The 16,303-nt window shown below is 52.3% G+C and overlaps 1 protein-coding gene and 1 non-coding gene across 5 annotated transcripts in view; both read right to left on the bottom strand.

Annotated features, from left to right (window-relative positions):
• Positions 1 to 1,367: 1,367 nt before the first annotated feature.
• Positions 1,368 to 2,995, bottom strand: LOC129017450 (uncharacterized). Its single transcript, XR_010124762.1, has 2 exons — positions 2,151 to 2,995; positions 1,368 to 1,629 (listed from the first exon to the last, which is right to left on the bottom strand). It is a non-coding gene; the product is annotated as an uncharacterized LOC129017450 (transcript).
• A 3,271-nt stretch (positions 2,996 to 6,266) lies between these two features.
• Positions 6,267 to 16,303, bottom strand: part of LASP1 (LIM and SH3 protein 1) — an 80,179-nt gene continuing 70,142 nt past the window's right edge. For all 4 annotated transcript variants that reach the window (XM_054458046.2, XM_054458047.2, XM_063656972.1 and 1 more), the window contains 3 exons: positions 13,590 to 13,740; positions 12,909 to 13,012; positions 6,267 to 9,458 (listed from right to left, as the gene is read on the bottom strand). In XM_054458046.2, the coding sequence (XP_054314021.1) occupies positions 9,285 to 9,458; positions 12,909 to 13,012; positions 13,590 to 13,740 (429 nt within the window). In that variant the 3' untranslated portion in view covers positions 6,267 to 9,284. The remainder of the gene's footprint in view (positions 9,459 to 12,908; positions 13,013 to 13,589; positions 13,741 to 16,303) is intronic.

Genomic DNA, 16,303 nt, shown 5'->3' with positions numbered 1-16,303 from the left:
TTGCTGTGTCACCTAGGCTGGAGTGCAGAGGTGTGATCTCAGCTCACTGCAACCTCTGCCTCCCAGGTTCAAGCGATTCTCCTGCCTCAGCCTCCTGAGTAGCTGGGATTACAGGCACCTGCCACCACACCAGCTAATTTTTGTATTTTTAGTAGAGACGGGGTTTCACCACGTTGGTCAGACTGGTCTCAAACTCCTGACCTCAAGTGATCCTCCTGCCTCGGCCTCCCAAAGTGCTGGGATTACAGGCATGAGCCACTGTGCCCGGCCTTGTCCATAATTTTTAAATACAACTTTTCCATTTCAATTGTGACATATAATGCCTCAATTTTTGTTTTAAAACACGGAAATTGGACACAATGTTATTACTAAAAACTATTTAATCTTTCTCCTTGTTTATTTATTTATTTTATTTTATTTGAGACGGAGTCTCGCTATGTCTCCCAGGCTGGAGTGCAGTGACATGATCTCGGCTCACTACAACCTCTGCCTCCTGGGTTCAAGCGATTCTTCAGCCTCAGCCTCCCGGGTAGCTGGGATTACAGGCGCGCACTACCATGGCTGACTAATTTTTGTGTTTTTAGTAGAGATGGAGTTTCACCATGTTGGCCAGGCTGGTCTCCAACTCCTGACCTCAGGTGATCCGCCCACCTCGGCCTCCCAAAGTACTGGGATTACAGGCATGAGCCACCACTCCTGACTCTCCTTGTTTACTTTTAAGCAAGAAGGGAAAATTAAATGTAGAACAATTATGATAGACTTGTAAAAGGAATAAACACCCCAGATTTGCAGGCCAATTCTACTCTGAATCCCAAAATATATAGTTTCTTCAACTCTAATGCATCAGAGAACTATGTGGAAAGTTTTTTTTTTTTTCCAGAAAAGGTCTTTGATTAAAACACACACACACACACACACACACACACACACACACACACACACACACACACTCATTTTGGGGTAAGAGATTTTTCCTAAATAAGTATAGCCATCTTGTTTCTATCATTTGTAATTCAATCAGGTGCAAAGAGAGGACTATATAACCATTTCTCCCTTTAAATGAGAAACTGGGATACAAGTGGTTTGAGGTGGGGAAGAAATGATACATTTTAAAAACTCAAATGACAAGTTCTTCCTGGCTGGAGAGTGAGACAAGAGAAACCACAAAACCCCAGATTGTGCAATCTGTAAAGACAGGGATAAAGTGACTACTTCATAGATGAAGATGGACAACTTGAACTTCCCCTTGAGTTTCACAAGGGAGTCCTGTGTGTGAGAAGGAAGGAACATATTTGAGTGTAATGTGCAGTTGCATTTAGATCTAAGGAAACTTAAAATGAATTTAAGTTTCCTTAATTCAAAATGAATTTTTGAGCGGTTCTCCACAGTAACTTTAATAAGTCTCCATTTCAACTTTCTGTTCTCAATCCCATCTACAGCTCAAACATATGCAGTATCTGCCAGCCATGTCCATGAATTCCTGATGTCCCAGCCAAGTGCCTCTCAGCTCAAAAAGCCCCTTGCTTGCCAGGAGTCAGCCGTGTCTGGAAGGCTCTGAAAGAGGTCTGCTGGGCAGCGGGACTGCTTCTGTGGATGAGAGGCCTCTTATTGGACTGGAGAGACCAGGAGCTGTAAGAAACCCAGAAGTAAAAAGTCTCAGATGGGGACAGCTGCAGAGTACCAGGAGTTCCTCCCTCCTCTCCACCAAATCCCACAGTTGGACATCTCCCCAAAAACCCTACCCCAAGTAAAATTTATTTGCTGTCTCACCCTCAAATAAGAATGAGTCAATAAGTAATGCAATTATACAAGCATAGTTGTAAACAACTATGTTGCAAGTATGCTGACATGCAAAGATGTGTTTTACCTTTAATTACCGGAAGAAAATAAACAACTTGAGTTTGAGCACCTAACTTGAAGAAGAAATTAGGAAATAATAGTCCCTCCCCGCCACATCCATCATTCCCAACCCATTCTGCCTAAAAATCCTTTACACTGTGGATTTTATTTGTAATTTTTAAAGTTGTATTTTAAATTAGGTCCCAAAGAAAGAAGCTGGCATTTCTTATTCTTTTCAGAGTGGTCTGAGAAAAAAAATAGGAAAGCAACTCTTTCTTTTCTCCTTTTCTTTTTTTTTTTTGAATCAATACCCGAGATAACAGCAGAAGCAAAAATCCACCGCTGCGTCAGCAAGCAGGGCACTCGGCCATTCAGCTCCATCCTTCCTTCTGAGCTGTTCTCCAACAGACTCCGGCCGCAGCTCCAGGCCACTAGAGCAGATAGATAATGTAGGACAGAATGACCAGGCCTATGATGGCAAAGAACATCAGGATGAAAATATCCAGCATTGTGAATTCCTAGGCCGACCAGGCCCCTGGATTCTGGTGAAACGTGAGAGCTGTGAGCACAGAGGTTGCAGTCGGTGGAGAGAAATGGCTCCTCTTCCCTCCACGGCTCAGCCCTGGTTCTTTCCCCTCCCCCTCCCGGGGGCCTGAGACTGAAGGATGCTGCAGCTCCACCAGCAGCTTCCTGCCCCCCCAGCCACAGCCAACCAATCACAAAGCCTGGGGGTGGATAGCCAAGGAGCTGCCAGATTTAGAACCGCAGAATCAAAGGGGCTCAATTTCTCCCCAGGAACCCAATCCCACCCCTTTGTATCTAAATGGAGCCTGCATGCTCTGGCTGTAGGAGGAGATAGGATCCTAGCCAGCTCCCCCAAGAGTGAATCCTCCTGACTGCCTTCTTTGCGTTTCCTCTCACACACCTCGGGCAGATTATCTCAGAAAAATCATGGTTGGGTATTGGGTGGGTCATTGGCAACTTCTAAAGGTCACATTATGGGGAGACACAGACAAAGGTTTCACGTGGATCTCAGTGGGCTTCCCTGGGGGATGAAGCTAACATTTATACATTTCCTACATTGGGCCAGATATTGTACATGTGGTGCAATTTCAACCTCCCTATGAGTCTTTCATAGATGGGACTCAGAGATGGTCAGAAACTTACCTAATGGTTCATAGCTTAGACGTGTCAGAGACCAGCCGGACACAGTGGCTCACGCCTATAATCCCAGCACTTTGGGAGGCCAAGGCAGGTGGATCACAAGGTCAGGAGTTCAAGACCAGCTTGGCCAAGATGGTGAAACCCTGTCTCTACTAAAAATACAAAAGTTAGCCAGGCTTGGTGGCGCATGCCTGTAATCCCAGCTAGTTGGGAGGCTGAGGCAGAGAATTGCTTGAACCCGGGAGGCGGAGCCGAGATCGCGCCACTGCACTCCAGCCTGGCTACAGAGCAAGACTCCGTCTCAAAAAAAAAAAAAAAAAAAAAAAAAAATTAGCCTGGCGTGGTGGCAGGTGCCTGTTACCCCAGCTACTGGCGAGGCTGAGGCTAAATAATTGCTTGAACCTGGCAGGCGGAGGTTGCAGTGAGCTGAGACTGTGCCATTGCACTCCAGCCTGGGCGACGGAGTGAGACTCCATCTCAAAAATAAATAAATTAATAAATAAAATAAAAAGTAAAAGGCCGGGTGTGGCGGCTCACGCCTGTAATCCCAACACTTTGGGAGGCTGAGGCGGGTGAATCACCTGAGGTCGGGAGTTCAAGACCAGCCTGACCAACATGGAGAAACCCCAGCTCTACTAAAAATACAAAATTAGCTGGGCATGGTGGCACATGACTGTAATCCCAGCTACTCGGGAGGCTGAGGCAGGAGAATCGCTTGAACCTGGGAGGTGGAGGTTGCAGTGAGCTGAGATTGTGCCATTGCACTCCAGCCTGGGCAACAAGAGTGAAACTCCGTCTCAAAATAAATAAATTAATTAATTAAAATAAAAAATAAATTAATTAAAAATGTCAGAGACCAGGATTCAAAACTAGGCGTGCAGACACCAAAGTCCATATTCTTCCTCTTGCCCCACATTGCTCCCCCTGTTGGCCTGGAAGGCCCCTATACCCCACGTGCACTGCTCAGCTTGCAGTGGACTGCGTTCACGTCGATCCACCTACAGGACGAGCACCAGAGACCCCTCCTCCACCCACTCCCCTTCATCTCTTTGCAGTCATTACCCACTGTTTTGTTTTCCTTCTTTCTTTTTTTGTAGAGACGGGGTCTTGCCATTTTGCCCAGGCTGGTCTCAAACTCCTGGACTCAAGCAATCCTCCCACCTCAGCCTCCCAAAGTGCTGGGATTGCAGGTGAACCGCTGCACCCGGCCTAGTTTTGTTTTCTTTGGTATCCTCTTCCAAAAGCTCAGCATAGTGTTGTACACAGAGAGGACACTGAAGAATTCCCAGGGGGCATCCCTGAAATTAAAAAAATTCAAGTGTTTTCTTCTGAGGGGGAAAAGAGAACTAGTTTATTCTTTTCTATTTATTTATTCATTTATTTATTTATTTATTTCATTTATAAACGGAGTCTCGCTCTGTCACCCAGGCTGGAGTGCAGTGGCGCGATCTCAGCTCAGTGCAAGCTCGCCTCCCGGGTTCATGCCATTCTCCTGCCTCAGCCTCCCGAGTAGCTGGGACTACAGGCGCCCGCCACCACGCCCAGCTTATTTTTTGTATTTTTACTGTGTTAGCCAGGATTTTTGTGCCTTTTTATAAGCCTCAATTATTTTCTATTAAATTAAAACATTCCCTAGGACGTCTCTGAGGCCTAGTCTCCTTGGCCCCCACCCCAAATAGTATTTTTTTTAAAGCCTGGGGTTAAGATATATTGGTAACCCCCTCATAATGCAAGACCTCAAGAACTTAGGCCACTGCCAGAAGGAAATCCAGAAACTCCTCCCATTGGCCCACTTCCAGGAGGCAGAGCTTTCTGTGAGCAGGGAGTGGAGACTTGGCAGCAATGTCCCCCAAAGCACTGTTCCCTCAAATAGATCTGAAGGTGAATGAAGCCTCCCGGGGAGTGGGGCAGGCCGACATGAGGCAAGCTTTGCCAACTAATTCCCTTCTATTGGGAAAGTATTGGGCTGCCTGTGCCCCTGGAGGGGAGCAGGTGTCAGTGCTGTCTCTAATTATACCACCCAGGGCTGCCTTGGATGCTCCCCACGCTGCCCCAGCTCGGCTGACTATGGCCATGTCATTCTCCAGATTACAAATGCTCAGCTCAGGAGAGCCCTCCTCGTCTCCGCCCTGCTGTGATTCTGAAGCTGGAGAATGCTTTAGTTCTGAGCCCCAAGAGAGAAATGCCCCTCAAGCAGCTGGACCTGAGGCTGATTGGCAGCACTGAGCAGGGCCAGATTCCCCTCTCTACCACTGTCCTCTTCCCAAGCCCACTGAGCAAGAGGGGAGGCCACCTGGCCTTCTGGCCAGTCACAGACCTTGGGCACCTGGAGCAAAACATGGAGCCCAGGAGACACGCATCTAAGAACTGCCAAGGACACAGGCACATGGCCTGCCATGGCCAGGTGGCACAGCACCAGACTGTGAGCATCACATGGGGGTCTCAGGCCCCACTCTGCCACTAGCTATGACTGCCACCAATCTGCTTTGCCTTTCTGGGTTTCAGTGAGCCCCTCTATAAGTAGTTACTTCTCTCACAGGGTTGTGAGGAAGAAGGCAGAAAGGGGATGTGTATTAAAGATTACATTCAGAAGGCACTGTGAATAGTGCTTTGGGTTGCCAGGCCACCTTACAGACAGCTTTATCCAGGTCCCGTCCCACTGCGGAATGCCCTGTCATCTCGTTCCTCAAATGCGTGGAGCTCCTGCTGTCTGCCTGGCAGCGGCAGAGTGCTAGAACTGCTCCCCAGCCAAGCTCATTCATTAATTCAACAGCTCCGCACCTGCTCCTGGGCAGGTACTGGGGATTTAGAGATGAATTAGACTCATCACCTGCCCCAAGGGCTCTGGCTAGTGGGGAGACAGATACGTCACTGAGGAAGTGACACAGTAATACGAGACGGAGCTCAGGGAAGCTTCCGGGAGCATCACCAAGTTGGGCAGAGAGGAATGAGCAGGTGGAAAGCCAGAAGTAGGTTGGTGGGGAGTTCTCATCAAGGAGGAAGTACAGGCCAAGGGCCTGTGAGACAGCAGCAAACTACCCCTTGGCGTCCAGACAAGTCATTCTCTCCCTAAGGGGCAGCAGAGCTCCCAGGAGGGCCACAGGCCAGTGCCCCCAAGCAGACAGGACACACACACACACACACAGCAGCACCTTACAGCTAGACACACGCACACACACACAGCAGCACCTTACAGCTAGAGACACACACCCACACACAGACACACACACCAGCACCTCAGAGCCAGAGAGGAAACCAAGTCCGCAGGTAAAAATTATACTTTTATTTGAGTCACCAGGAGAAAGATTCACTTGTGGTTCAAGTCAAATGTTCAGACTCATAACAGGCCAGAAAGGTTTGATCCCGAGCACAAGCCCACGAGGGAGGGGACCAAAACAGACCAAAATGAGACAACAACCCCATATAAAAAGATGAACGGGCGGCTTCACACACTCACACACATACACACACACACGGATGAAATGTTTGGACAGAGGCAAATTTCACGTGGTCATTTCTGTTTCTGTTTAAATACAGGTTTGTAGGGTGGTATTTTGTTTTTTCCAGCTATAAAAAAAGGCCCAAAAGTGCATGTGTGAGGGGGGAAAGGCAGAAATTAAGCAATAAAGTCATTTTCCCTGGAGGGACATGAGAGGGAGAAAACAGGAGGCAGTGCTGGGAGAACACACTTTGCTCACCACGGTGCTTCTTGTTATTCTTAGTATTGGTCCACAAAAGTTATATTCACATTCTAGCTTTGATGCCTCTTTCCTGGGATTAAATGAGCTGAAAGACCTCTGTGAACTATAGAGAAGAACAGGGGCTCAGCCCAGCCCAGCCCAACCCCTCAGGGCTCTGTGCTCTTCTAGGGATGGATGGTTTTGGTAAGCAACAGACGCCCAGCAGCCCCCGGTCACTCAGCACCAGTGTGACAGTCCCTCCTCTCTCTGGGGGTGTGTAAGAAAACGGCCCCTATTTTTAGGACAGGAAGAGTAGAGGGAGGGCCTGCAGCAAGATTCCATGACTGGCTTGCCTTATCTGGGAAGGAGAATTAAGCTGAGTGACAGCAGGCTGCTTCTTGCTGCTCCTCCCCTCCACTCACCACTGTCCCAAACTCAGGTCCTCTAAAGGGATGTGTCCCTGACCTTTGGTCCCCATATCCACATTGTGCTTTGAGATCAAGAGGAAACAGAATGCACCAGCACCACCCAAGACTCCCAAGAGATTCTCTGCCTCCCCAAGCCCCCAAATCTCCCAATGTAAGATATTCCACTTGCCTCCACCTAGGCTGGGGCCAGAAAGGAAAAGGGATGGGTCAGGCAGGGCCTCCCCACCCACAGTCTTTTCCTCAACCTCTCATTTGGGGCAAACATCCCCAAATCAATTAACAAGCAGTTGACAAAAACACCCATGATGACTGATTGTTGAACAGGCCAACACCTTCAGGTCCTGCCCCTCACCTGTGGGTACAAGTGTGCAAAGGGACAAGAGGCCAATGGCAGGGCCTGGTTGGGCTCAGGATGAAAATGGGATGGGGACTCCCAGAGGGTGGCAAGAAAACCAGAGATGAATCAAGTGAGGCCAGGGTTGTCACGGCCACCCACGAGCAGAGAGCAGGAACTGGATATAGCACCATCTTTCCCTCCCCATCCCGGAGGCTGTGCTTCCAGTTTTGCAGCCCTGGGACCCTCTTTCTTGCTTCAAGGGAGCTTTATGTAAGTGAGGGGGAGGTCTAGGGGAAGAGCCCCAGAGGGAGACACCCACAGGGTGACACTTCTGCCACCCTATTCTGCAGCCCCAGACAGAGATGGGGAAAAATATGCCTGGAGTGACACAGCCTTCCTCCACCCCTTAGCCCCAGCAGGCTGCAGACCCTGTGGCAGCCCCCACCAACTCCACACCAACCTCTTCTTACCTTCCTCCCTGCACACTGCAAAGGGCAGATTGGTGGGCTTCCTCCACTCAGAGATGGGGGGAAGGAGGAACTTCATTCCAAAGAAAACCTAAGGAACTTCTCTGCCCCAGGAGCCCTCCCTTTCTCACTGTGGGTTCTGAGGAAACTCTCAGGGGAAGACAGCTCTTCGTACCCTCACATAACCCCACCCACACATAGGCCCAGAGACACCTACAGACACACCCCCTGCCCCATCTCTCACACTCACACTCACACGCTTGCATGTCAGATGCCTGCAGACATACATGCTCCTGCCTCCGCACACCAGCTCTTGGAGATTTAGTGGTCCCTGCTGACTTTGTGCAGCTCCAAGTCCGCTTGGCACTGGGCTGGGGAGGGGAGGCCACGGAAGGCTCTGAGACATCTTCCCACGAGGAGCAGGGAGGAGCGGCCACCTAACCCAGATCCTGGGGGCTGAGGGAGGCTGAAGACCAAAAGGTCATGAGGCACCCTTGCCCTACACTTCGGGACCACGGCTTCCAGCCTAGAAGGCAGGCAAGTGTCCCTGGGGACTGGGGGTGGGCGTGGGGAAAGGGGCTGCGGAAGAGAACTCCTTGTTCCCCTCCTTCCGGTAGCTGTCCCTAAAATTAAGAAAGGCAAGAACCTGACCCAAGCTGTGCTTCCTGGGGAGCTCTTTGCCCGCTGCAGGTCTGCGTGGGCAGAAGGGCAAAATCACAGTGTGCGAAGGAACGCGCGGGGAGGGGATGAATTCACCCCACAGCAGGAACCCCATTCTCCTGTTGTTGCCCCTGAGGAGGAAGGTAGGGAGAGAGACCCCAGGTGGGCAGAGCCCCCTCTTTGAGAAAGAGAGGTAGAGCCCATCCCACTGGTCCCTACACAACGGCAAAGCCCCCGTCGCCATCCCAGGAACCAAGAAGTGGATCCCACTCTGGGGAATGTAGGGAGCCCCTGACCTGGGGTCCTGGCAGTCTCAGGCTCACCCCAGCCCTGGAATGTGTGGGTATGTGAGGAGCTGGGCAGGAGGACATGAGGGGAGAGAACAGAGGGGCAGGCGAGGCCCACAGGCCAACAGGTCTCCCATTCCAGCCCTGCCCCACGGGCCTCGCCCCCCCCCCCCAGAGAGGCCCATGCCCATTCCATCCAGAGAGAAAACCAAGAAGTCGATCAAGGGGGAAGCCTGCCAGAGGAGGGAGCCCGCAGAAGTGGCAGAAGAAGGCTTCAGTTGGCAAAAGCAGCTGGAAGAGGGGTAGGAATCACAAGCTGTCGCAGGTTTTAAAAAACAGAGACACTGAAGAATGGACGGGTCACGCCCAGGACGGATGCGATGCCGTGGAATGTGCTGAAGACAGATGGGGGCGCTGCGGGTTCAGATGGCCTCCACGTAGTTGGCCGGCAGCATCCCCGTGTCGCCGGTGCGCTCCACCGTCCCGTACATCCAGCCGTCGTCAATCTGCTGCACGTTGACGATGGTGTCCCCGTCCTGGAAGGAGACCTCATCCTCGTCGGCAGCGCTGTAGTCATACACCGCGCGGTACCGCTTCTGTGGGGGAAGTGTGGTCAGCCTAGGGCCCTGGATGCCGGCTCACCTGGGTCTGAGCATTTTTTTCTAACTCTCCAGGACCCTGGAGCAGAGCCTGGGGGAGCAGTGAACTCAGAAATGGAGCACCAGGCTCTGCTACAAAGATTCTTACCTCTGTGTCTTGCTTTCTGAGAGCAATCGATATTTTACAAGCTTTGGCAGCTACTAAGGGCCAGAGGCAGAGCAGGGACCGTGTCACATCAGCTCTGCCCCACCTCCCTGAACAGGACTGCAGTAAGGTCCACCAGCCATGATGATAGAGTAATGTCTAAAAACATGACCCGCAGGCCAGGTGCAGTGGCTCACGCCTGTAATCCCAGCACTGTGGGAGGCCAAGGCAGGAGAACTGCTTGAGCCCAGAAGTTTGAAATCAGCCTGGGAAACATAGAGTAAGACCCCCCCCCCAGCCTTTGTTTTTTTGAGATGGAGTCTTGCTTTGTCACCCAAACTGGAGTGCAATGGTGTGATCTTGGCTCACTGCAACATCCGCCTCCCGGGTTCAAGTGATTCTCCTGCCTCAGCCTCCCAAGTAGCTGGGACTATAGGCGTGTACCACCATGCCCGGCTAATTTTTGTGCTTTTTTGTAAAGACAGGGTTTCACCATGTTGGCTAGGATGGTCTCAAACTCGTGGTCTCAAGTGATCCGCCCACCTCAGCCTCCCAAAGTACTAGCGTGAGCCTATCTCAACAAAAAATAAAAAATTAGTTAGGCTTAGTGGTACATGCCTGTAGTCTCAGCTACTCAGGAGGCTGAAGTGGGAAGATCGCTTCAACCCAGGAGGTTAAGGCTGCAGTGAGCTAGCTGTGATTGCACCACTGCTGCACTCCAGCCTGGGCAGCAGAGCAAGACCCTGTCTCAAAAAAGAAAAAAAAAAAAACCAGAAAAAACATGACCTGTATGCTATTATTTGTATGATTATAAACACCAGTAGTTTCTTTTAGAAGCCATGATGAGTCCTGTCCAAGTTCAGGACAAAGACCTTTCCTTGGGAGAAAAATCTTCGGAGGACGGAAGACGTGTCTATCAGGTTCCACCTTCCAAGCCTCAGCCAAAATCTGCCGCTTAAGCCCTAGATCTAGGTAATGTTCAGTAAGGCACACAAAAATCTACAGCGTCACCTACTACCAGGATGGAGTTTAAAAAAAGAAAGAGGAAAAAAAAAAGAAAAATAAATCCTATAGCTATAGACAACATTCTACCTCCCCTGACCTTCCCTGCCCTTGACTTGTCTCTGAGGCTCCACAGGACAGTTTGAAACCAACAGGTCTATGGGATAAGAGGTCACAGCTCACATGAAGTAACCTTAGTCTCTTTCATCACCTCTATCTTGGGCTGAGCCGCTCCATCCATGCCTGTATCCTGCAACAGCCTCCTGACGGTCTCCCTGCTTCTACCCTCAAACCACTGCCTCTTCTCAACACAGCTGCCAGGGTGGTCTTTCAAAAACCTATGTCACTCTGCACAGACCACACGTCACAGATGCCTTCCTGGGGCCCACAAGTCCCTGAATAATCAGACCTCCTACCCTCTCCCACTCTAGTCAATTCAGGCTTCCTGATGCTGCCTGAACTTTCCTAGAATATTCCTGCCTCAGAGCCTTTGCACTTGCTGTCCTCGTTGCACGGCTCACTCCTTCCTTTATTGAGGACTTTGCTCAAATGTCACATCTTTTTTTTTTTTTTTTTTTTTTCTCTAGCCGGAGTTTCACTCTTGCTGCCCAGGCTGGAGTGCAAATGGCGTGATCTCGGCTCACCGCAACCTCCACCTCCCAGGTTCAAGCAATTCTCCTGACTCAGCCTCCCAAGTAGCTGGGATTATGAACATGCACCACCATGCCCAGCTAATTTTATATTTTTAGTAGAGACAGGGTTTCACCATGTTGGCCAGGCTGGTTTCGAACTCCTGACCTCAGGTGATCTGCCCACTTTGACCTCACAAAGTGCAGGGATTACAGGTGTGAGCCATCGCATCCAGCCAAATGTCTTTTTTCTTTGGAGATAGAGTCTTGCTCTGTCACCCAGGCTGGAGTGCAATGGCGCAATCTTGGCTCACTGCAATCTCTGCCTTTCGGGTTCAAGCAATTCTACTGCCTCAGCCTCCCCAGTAGCTGGGATTACAGATTACAGGCACATGCCACCACACCTGGCTAATTTTTGTATTTTTGGTAGACAGGGGGTTTCACCATGTTGGCCAGGCTGATCTCGAACTCCTGACCTCAAGTGATCTGCCCGCCTTGGCCTCCCAAAGTGCTGGGATTACAGGCGTGAGCCACCACACCCGGCCAAATGTCTTAATCCAGCTGCTTTCTATCCATCCCTCACCCTGCTGTCTTTCTCTTCATAGCGTGTCACCGCTGACCTTATGTTATATACCTATTTTCTTATTGTTTTCTTGTTTGTCCCACTGGAATGTAAGTCCCCAGAGGGCAGAGAGGTGGCTTTATATTCAGAGATGGACTCTACACATCCAGGACAGACCCATTGAGGAGGGAGGGACTGGGTGGGCTGCCTGGAACCTTATCCTTCAGACTAACTCTTGCGCCCACAGTGCCCTAGGCAGTCCTAACATCCCTTTGTTTGTGTGCCCAGAGCATCAGACTCCAGCCAGCCACTATCTCAGGCGATTTTATCTAAGTATCTGTTCTGCTCCTACGTGAGCTACTTTGAATTCCCAGGCACCCAGCCTGGAGGCGCTGAGCCTGCCAGGAGCTTGGTAAGGGTGGCTCAGCAGCACCCATGGGTGGAGTGAGTGGCAGGACTTACAGAGCCGGGACTTCAGCTCTGAGGGCTCAGGAAGCCTGATCTCACCCCGTTCCTGCTGGGCTTATTAACTTGCTCTAGGCCTGGCTCAGAGTAGGTGAACCAGAGGGACGCTGCCAGGGTCCCCAGGCCAGCAGGGGACACAGAGAAGGTGACCAACACAAAGAGCTCTTTTTAGTTGGAAAAAGCTCTTTTTAGTTGGCAGCCAGTGGGGTCGAGTGATGCAAAGCATCAGGGTGATGAGCTTTACACGACATGGCTGGGGAGGCCCCTCAGAGGCAGGGGCAGCCTGAGAGCTGAAGGATGTGGGGGCCATCCTCATGAAGCGAGGAGAGCAGCGCCCAGGGCTGGAAGGCCCCATGCAGAAAGGTGCCTTGTGTGTTCCCAGGTAGCTGGGGTAAGGAAACCCCACCCAAAGCAGGGTGAGTGACCTGCCCATGGTACACCAGGGCTGGAACGCAGGGCCCCAGTCCCAGCCAGCCTCTGCCCACTACGCCAACCCATTTCGTCTCTGCTCACAAGGCTGAGATCCTTATCATCACACACAACAGAGGGTGGGTGCAAAGGTCAGGAGAATCCATGAGCTGTGTCCAAGCCTTCCCGAAGGACCCCCTGCCTCTGGCCTCTCCCCTCCAGCCAGGGTTACTCACCCCGCCACCACCTGGGGCGCTGCGCTGTATGGAGACTGGGGCTGCAGGCTCCTTGTAGCCACCATAGGACTGGGCCACCGGCTGCTGCTGGGGCTGCTGGTAAACTGGAAGATGGGAGGAGACAGGGCTCGGAAACTGTCCTGCCAAACCCAGCCCCTCCCAGAGCTCCTGAGAAGTCCATACCATGCGCTTCCACCCCACCCCCAACCTGGCTCAAGCCCCACAGCTCAAAGGCTGATGTCCACGTGTGCACCTCTGCCTGTGTGGTGTATTCCACAGCAGGGGCTCTGAGCCCCATGACCGGGGGGCCTCTCCTTTCAATCCTCTTGGCCCAGTACAGGCCTGACCCTGGTGCTCACGTCCTCTTCCTGGATGAGAATGGAACTTGGGGGCCTGGGAAGCAGTCCTTTCCACGCCTGCACGCATGCGTGCGTGCGTGTGTGTGTGTGCACGTGTCTGTGTGCACGTGTGTCTGTCTCTCGCCGGCTTCCTCCCCACCCCAGCTGGCCCGGCCTTAGGTCCTCTGTCCCCTTTTGCACACAAGAGGCAGAATCGCCTGTTGATTAAGAGCAAGGCTCCGGAAGGTGTATCTGTCTGTCTGTCTGTCTGTCTTCTCCTGGCTTCCTCCCCACCCCACTGGCCTCGCCTCAGGTCGTCTGCACCAACAGGCCCCGCACTCACCCGGGGCACTGGTCGGGATGTGGTGAGGCTGCTGCTGCTCCAGGGGCCGCCGGTAGCTGCTGCTGTCCTGGGAATCCCGGCGCTCTGGCTCCATGCCCTCGCCCCCGCTAGGGCCCATGCGGCTCTTCTCAAACTCCTCATGGTATTTTATCTGCAAGGTCAGAAGGCACTAGGTGAAGGATCCCACTGCAAACCACCCAGTTCCTTCCTGTGACCCTCAAGATCCCAGGATGGGAGAGACTCCCCAAGAGCTTTGGGTAGAGAAAGCCAGGTGTCGCTCTGGAAGCACCAGCTGTGTGTCCTTGGACAAGCTACCTAATCTTGCCAAGCCTCAGTTTTCACCTCTGCAAAATGGGACACCAGTGTCTCCCTCAGACACTGTTGGAGAATGCAATGAAATGACCGATGTAAAAGGACCATGAGAACTGAAGAATCAGACCAAAGTGAGTGGTCCCTTTTCTTTTTTTTTGAGACGGAGTTTGGCTCTGTCGCCCAGGCTGGAGTGCAATGGTGCGATCTCGGCTCACCGCAACTTCCACCTCCAGGGTTAAAGCGATTCTCCTGCCTCAGCCTCCTGAGCGGCTGGGATTACAGGCGCCTGCCACTACGCCCAGCTAATTTTTTGTATTTTTAGTAGAGACGGGGTTTCATCATGTTGACCAGGCTGGTCTCAAACTCCTGACCTCAGGTGATCCACCCGCCTCGGCCTCCCAAACTGCAGGGTTCACAGGCGTGAGCCACCGTGACCGGCCAAGTGGTCACTTTTATATGCCTGCGGCAGGGGCGGGGCTGCTCTGTTTCCGCCTGGGTCCACGGTAACAACAGCAGCAGCCCGTTTCCTGAACTCTTACTGCACCAGGGCCGTGCTGTGTTTTATGTCACAGGCTCATGTGAGCTCATCAGCGCCTCTGAGGGGTAGATTGCAGACCGCATGTAACAGGCAAGAAGGAAACGAAGGGATTGATAAGTGAAGTGAGTGGCCCAAGATCACAGATTCCAGAGCCTTGCTCTTCATCAACAGGCGATTCCGCCTCTTGTGTGCAAGATGTCGCGGGCGCTACAGCCTAGGATGCTCTGCTGAGAACCCCAGCCTTTAGGGATAAAAACTGCCAGACCCTCCCTGAGGGCAGGACATTGTCTTGGAGATGGGCTCCTTCTCGGGTCAGGTTCCAAAAATGAGCAGAAAGGCCCAAAGAAGTCATATCCCTCAGGACCACTCCACTAGGCGGGCATGTGAGGCTCCAAGCCATCAAGTCAGTCTCTTGCCCCCACAGTGCTCTACTGGCTACAGAGCCCCCCCACCTCGACCACCACCACCCAGGAGTCTTGAGTTGGGCCTCATGTTGTTCGAGGGCTGTGACTGTGCCTGCCTGGGGCTGGCTGCATTAGCCATCAAGGTCAGGAGGGCAGGGGAGGCAGGTGCCCACCAAGCCAAGCTGGGGAGGGAAGGGAAGCTGCACTCTGCCCAGACCCCTTGAGTGCTATGGTGGAGGACTTGGCCAGTTTGGGGGAACCAGAGCCCCTGCTACCTCCATCAGAGACCTAAGCAGGCTCAGCCAGAGGAAGCCCCACCCCCACTACCAGAAAGAAACCTCAGGGTCAACTGGCCCATTTGTGTCCAGAGCCTCGGCCCCAGCTCAGTCCTCTTAGCCAAATGAGTCAGAAAGAAACGGTCGTTCATTCACCTTGTCTTCTTCAGGCTGAGTCCCATGGTGGGTCGAGAACACCGGCCTCGGTGTTCCCTGCTAGATCCAGATCCTGATTGGCCCCAGGCTTCCTCCACCTCCCATCCCCCATGGCACCTTCTCCAGACACAAGCCCTTTCCTCCTCTCAGGTCTGAAAACTGTCCAGATGGCCTTCTGGGGCTGTGCCAGACTCCCAAAAACAGGCCTGCTAAGGTCTCCTGGATCTCAGCCCAAGAGCCAGACCCTGGAGAATCACGGGTGACTCCCCGCACTTGTGGCACCCTGACCCTGTGGCAACCAGATCCCGCGGCACCCTGGCCCAGCGGCACCCTGGCCCTACCCTGACCCTGTGGCACCCTGGCCCTGTGGCAATCTGACCCTGCAGCACCCTTGCTCCGACTCTCCTTCCTCCAGCTGCTCCATGCAGCCAGCATAAGGCCCACACCTTCACACCTCATGTGCCTGGATCCAGCTGCTCTAGCCCCACCTGGGCCAGCCCAGACCCAGCCCCCGGGCCCATATGGGACAGGGGAAAAGTCAAGATCCCTATTCCCAGGCACCCGTATATCAGGTAGGTTTTGAGGCCTGTATTGCATGCACCTGCAGCAAGAACTACACCACAAGAAAGGCGGGTGGTAAGGCCAAGCACGGTGGCTCACGCCTGTAATCCCAGAACTTTGGGAGGCCAAGGTGAGAGGGTCATTTGAGGTCAGGAGTTCGAGACCAGCCTGGCCAACTTGGTGAAACCCTGTCTCTACTAAAACTACAAAAATTAGCTGGGTGTGGTGACGGGCGCCTGTAATCCCAGCTACTCAGGAGGCTGAGGCAAAAGGATAGCTTGAACCTGGGAGGCAGAGGTTGTGGTGAGCCAAGATCATGCCACTGTACCCCAGCCTGGGCGACAGAGTGAGACTCCGTGACTCTGTCTCAAACTAAAAATAAAAAAAAGACAAGTCATAGAGCCTCACATACATATCTCATTGCCTCAAATGGGAAAAGACCTCCAGGTGAGCCTATTTATGGGGGAG

Source organism: Pongo pygmaeus, chromosome 19, assembly GCF_028885625.2.
Source record: "Pongo pygmaeus isolate AG05252 chromosome 19, NHGRI_mPonPyg2-v2.0_pri, whole genome shotgun sequence".
Taxonomy (NCBI): domain Eukaryota; kingdom Metazoa; phylum Chordata; class Mammalia; order Primates; family Hominidae; genus Pongo; species Pongo pygmaeus.
Note: the sequence above shows the minus strand (reverse complement) of the source record. Positions and strands in the feature narration are given on the sequence as shown.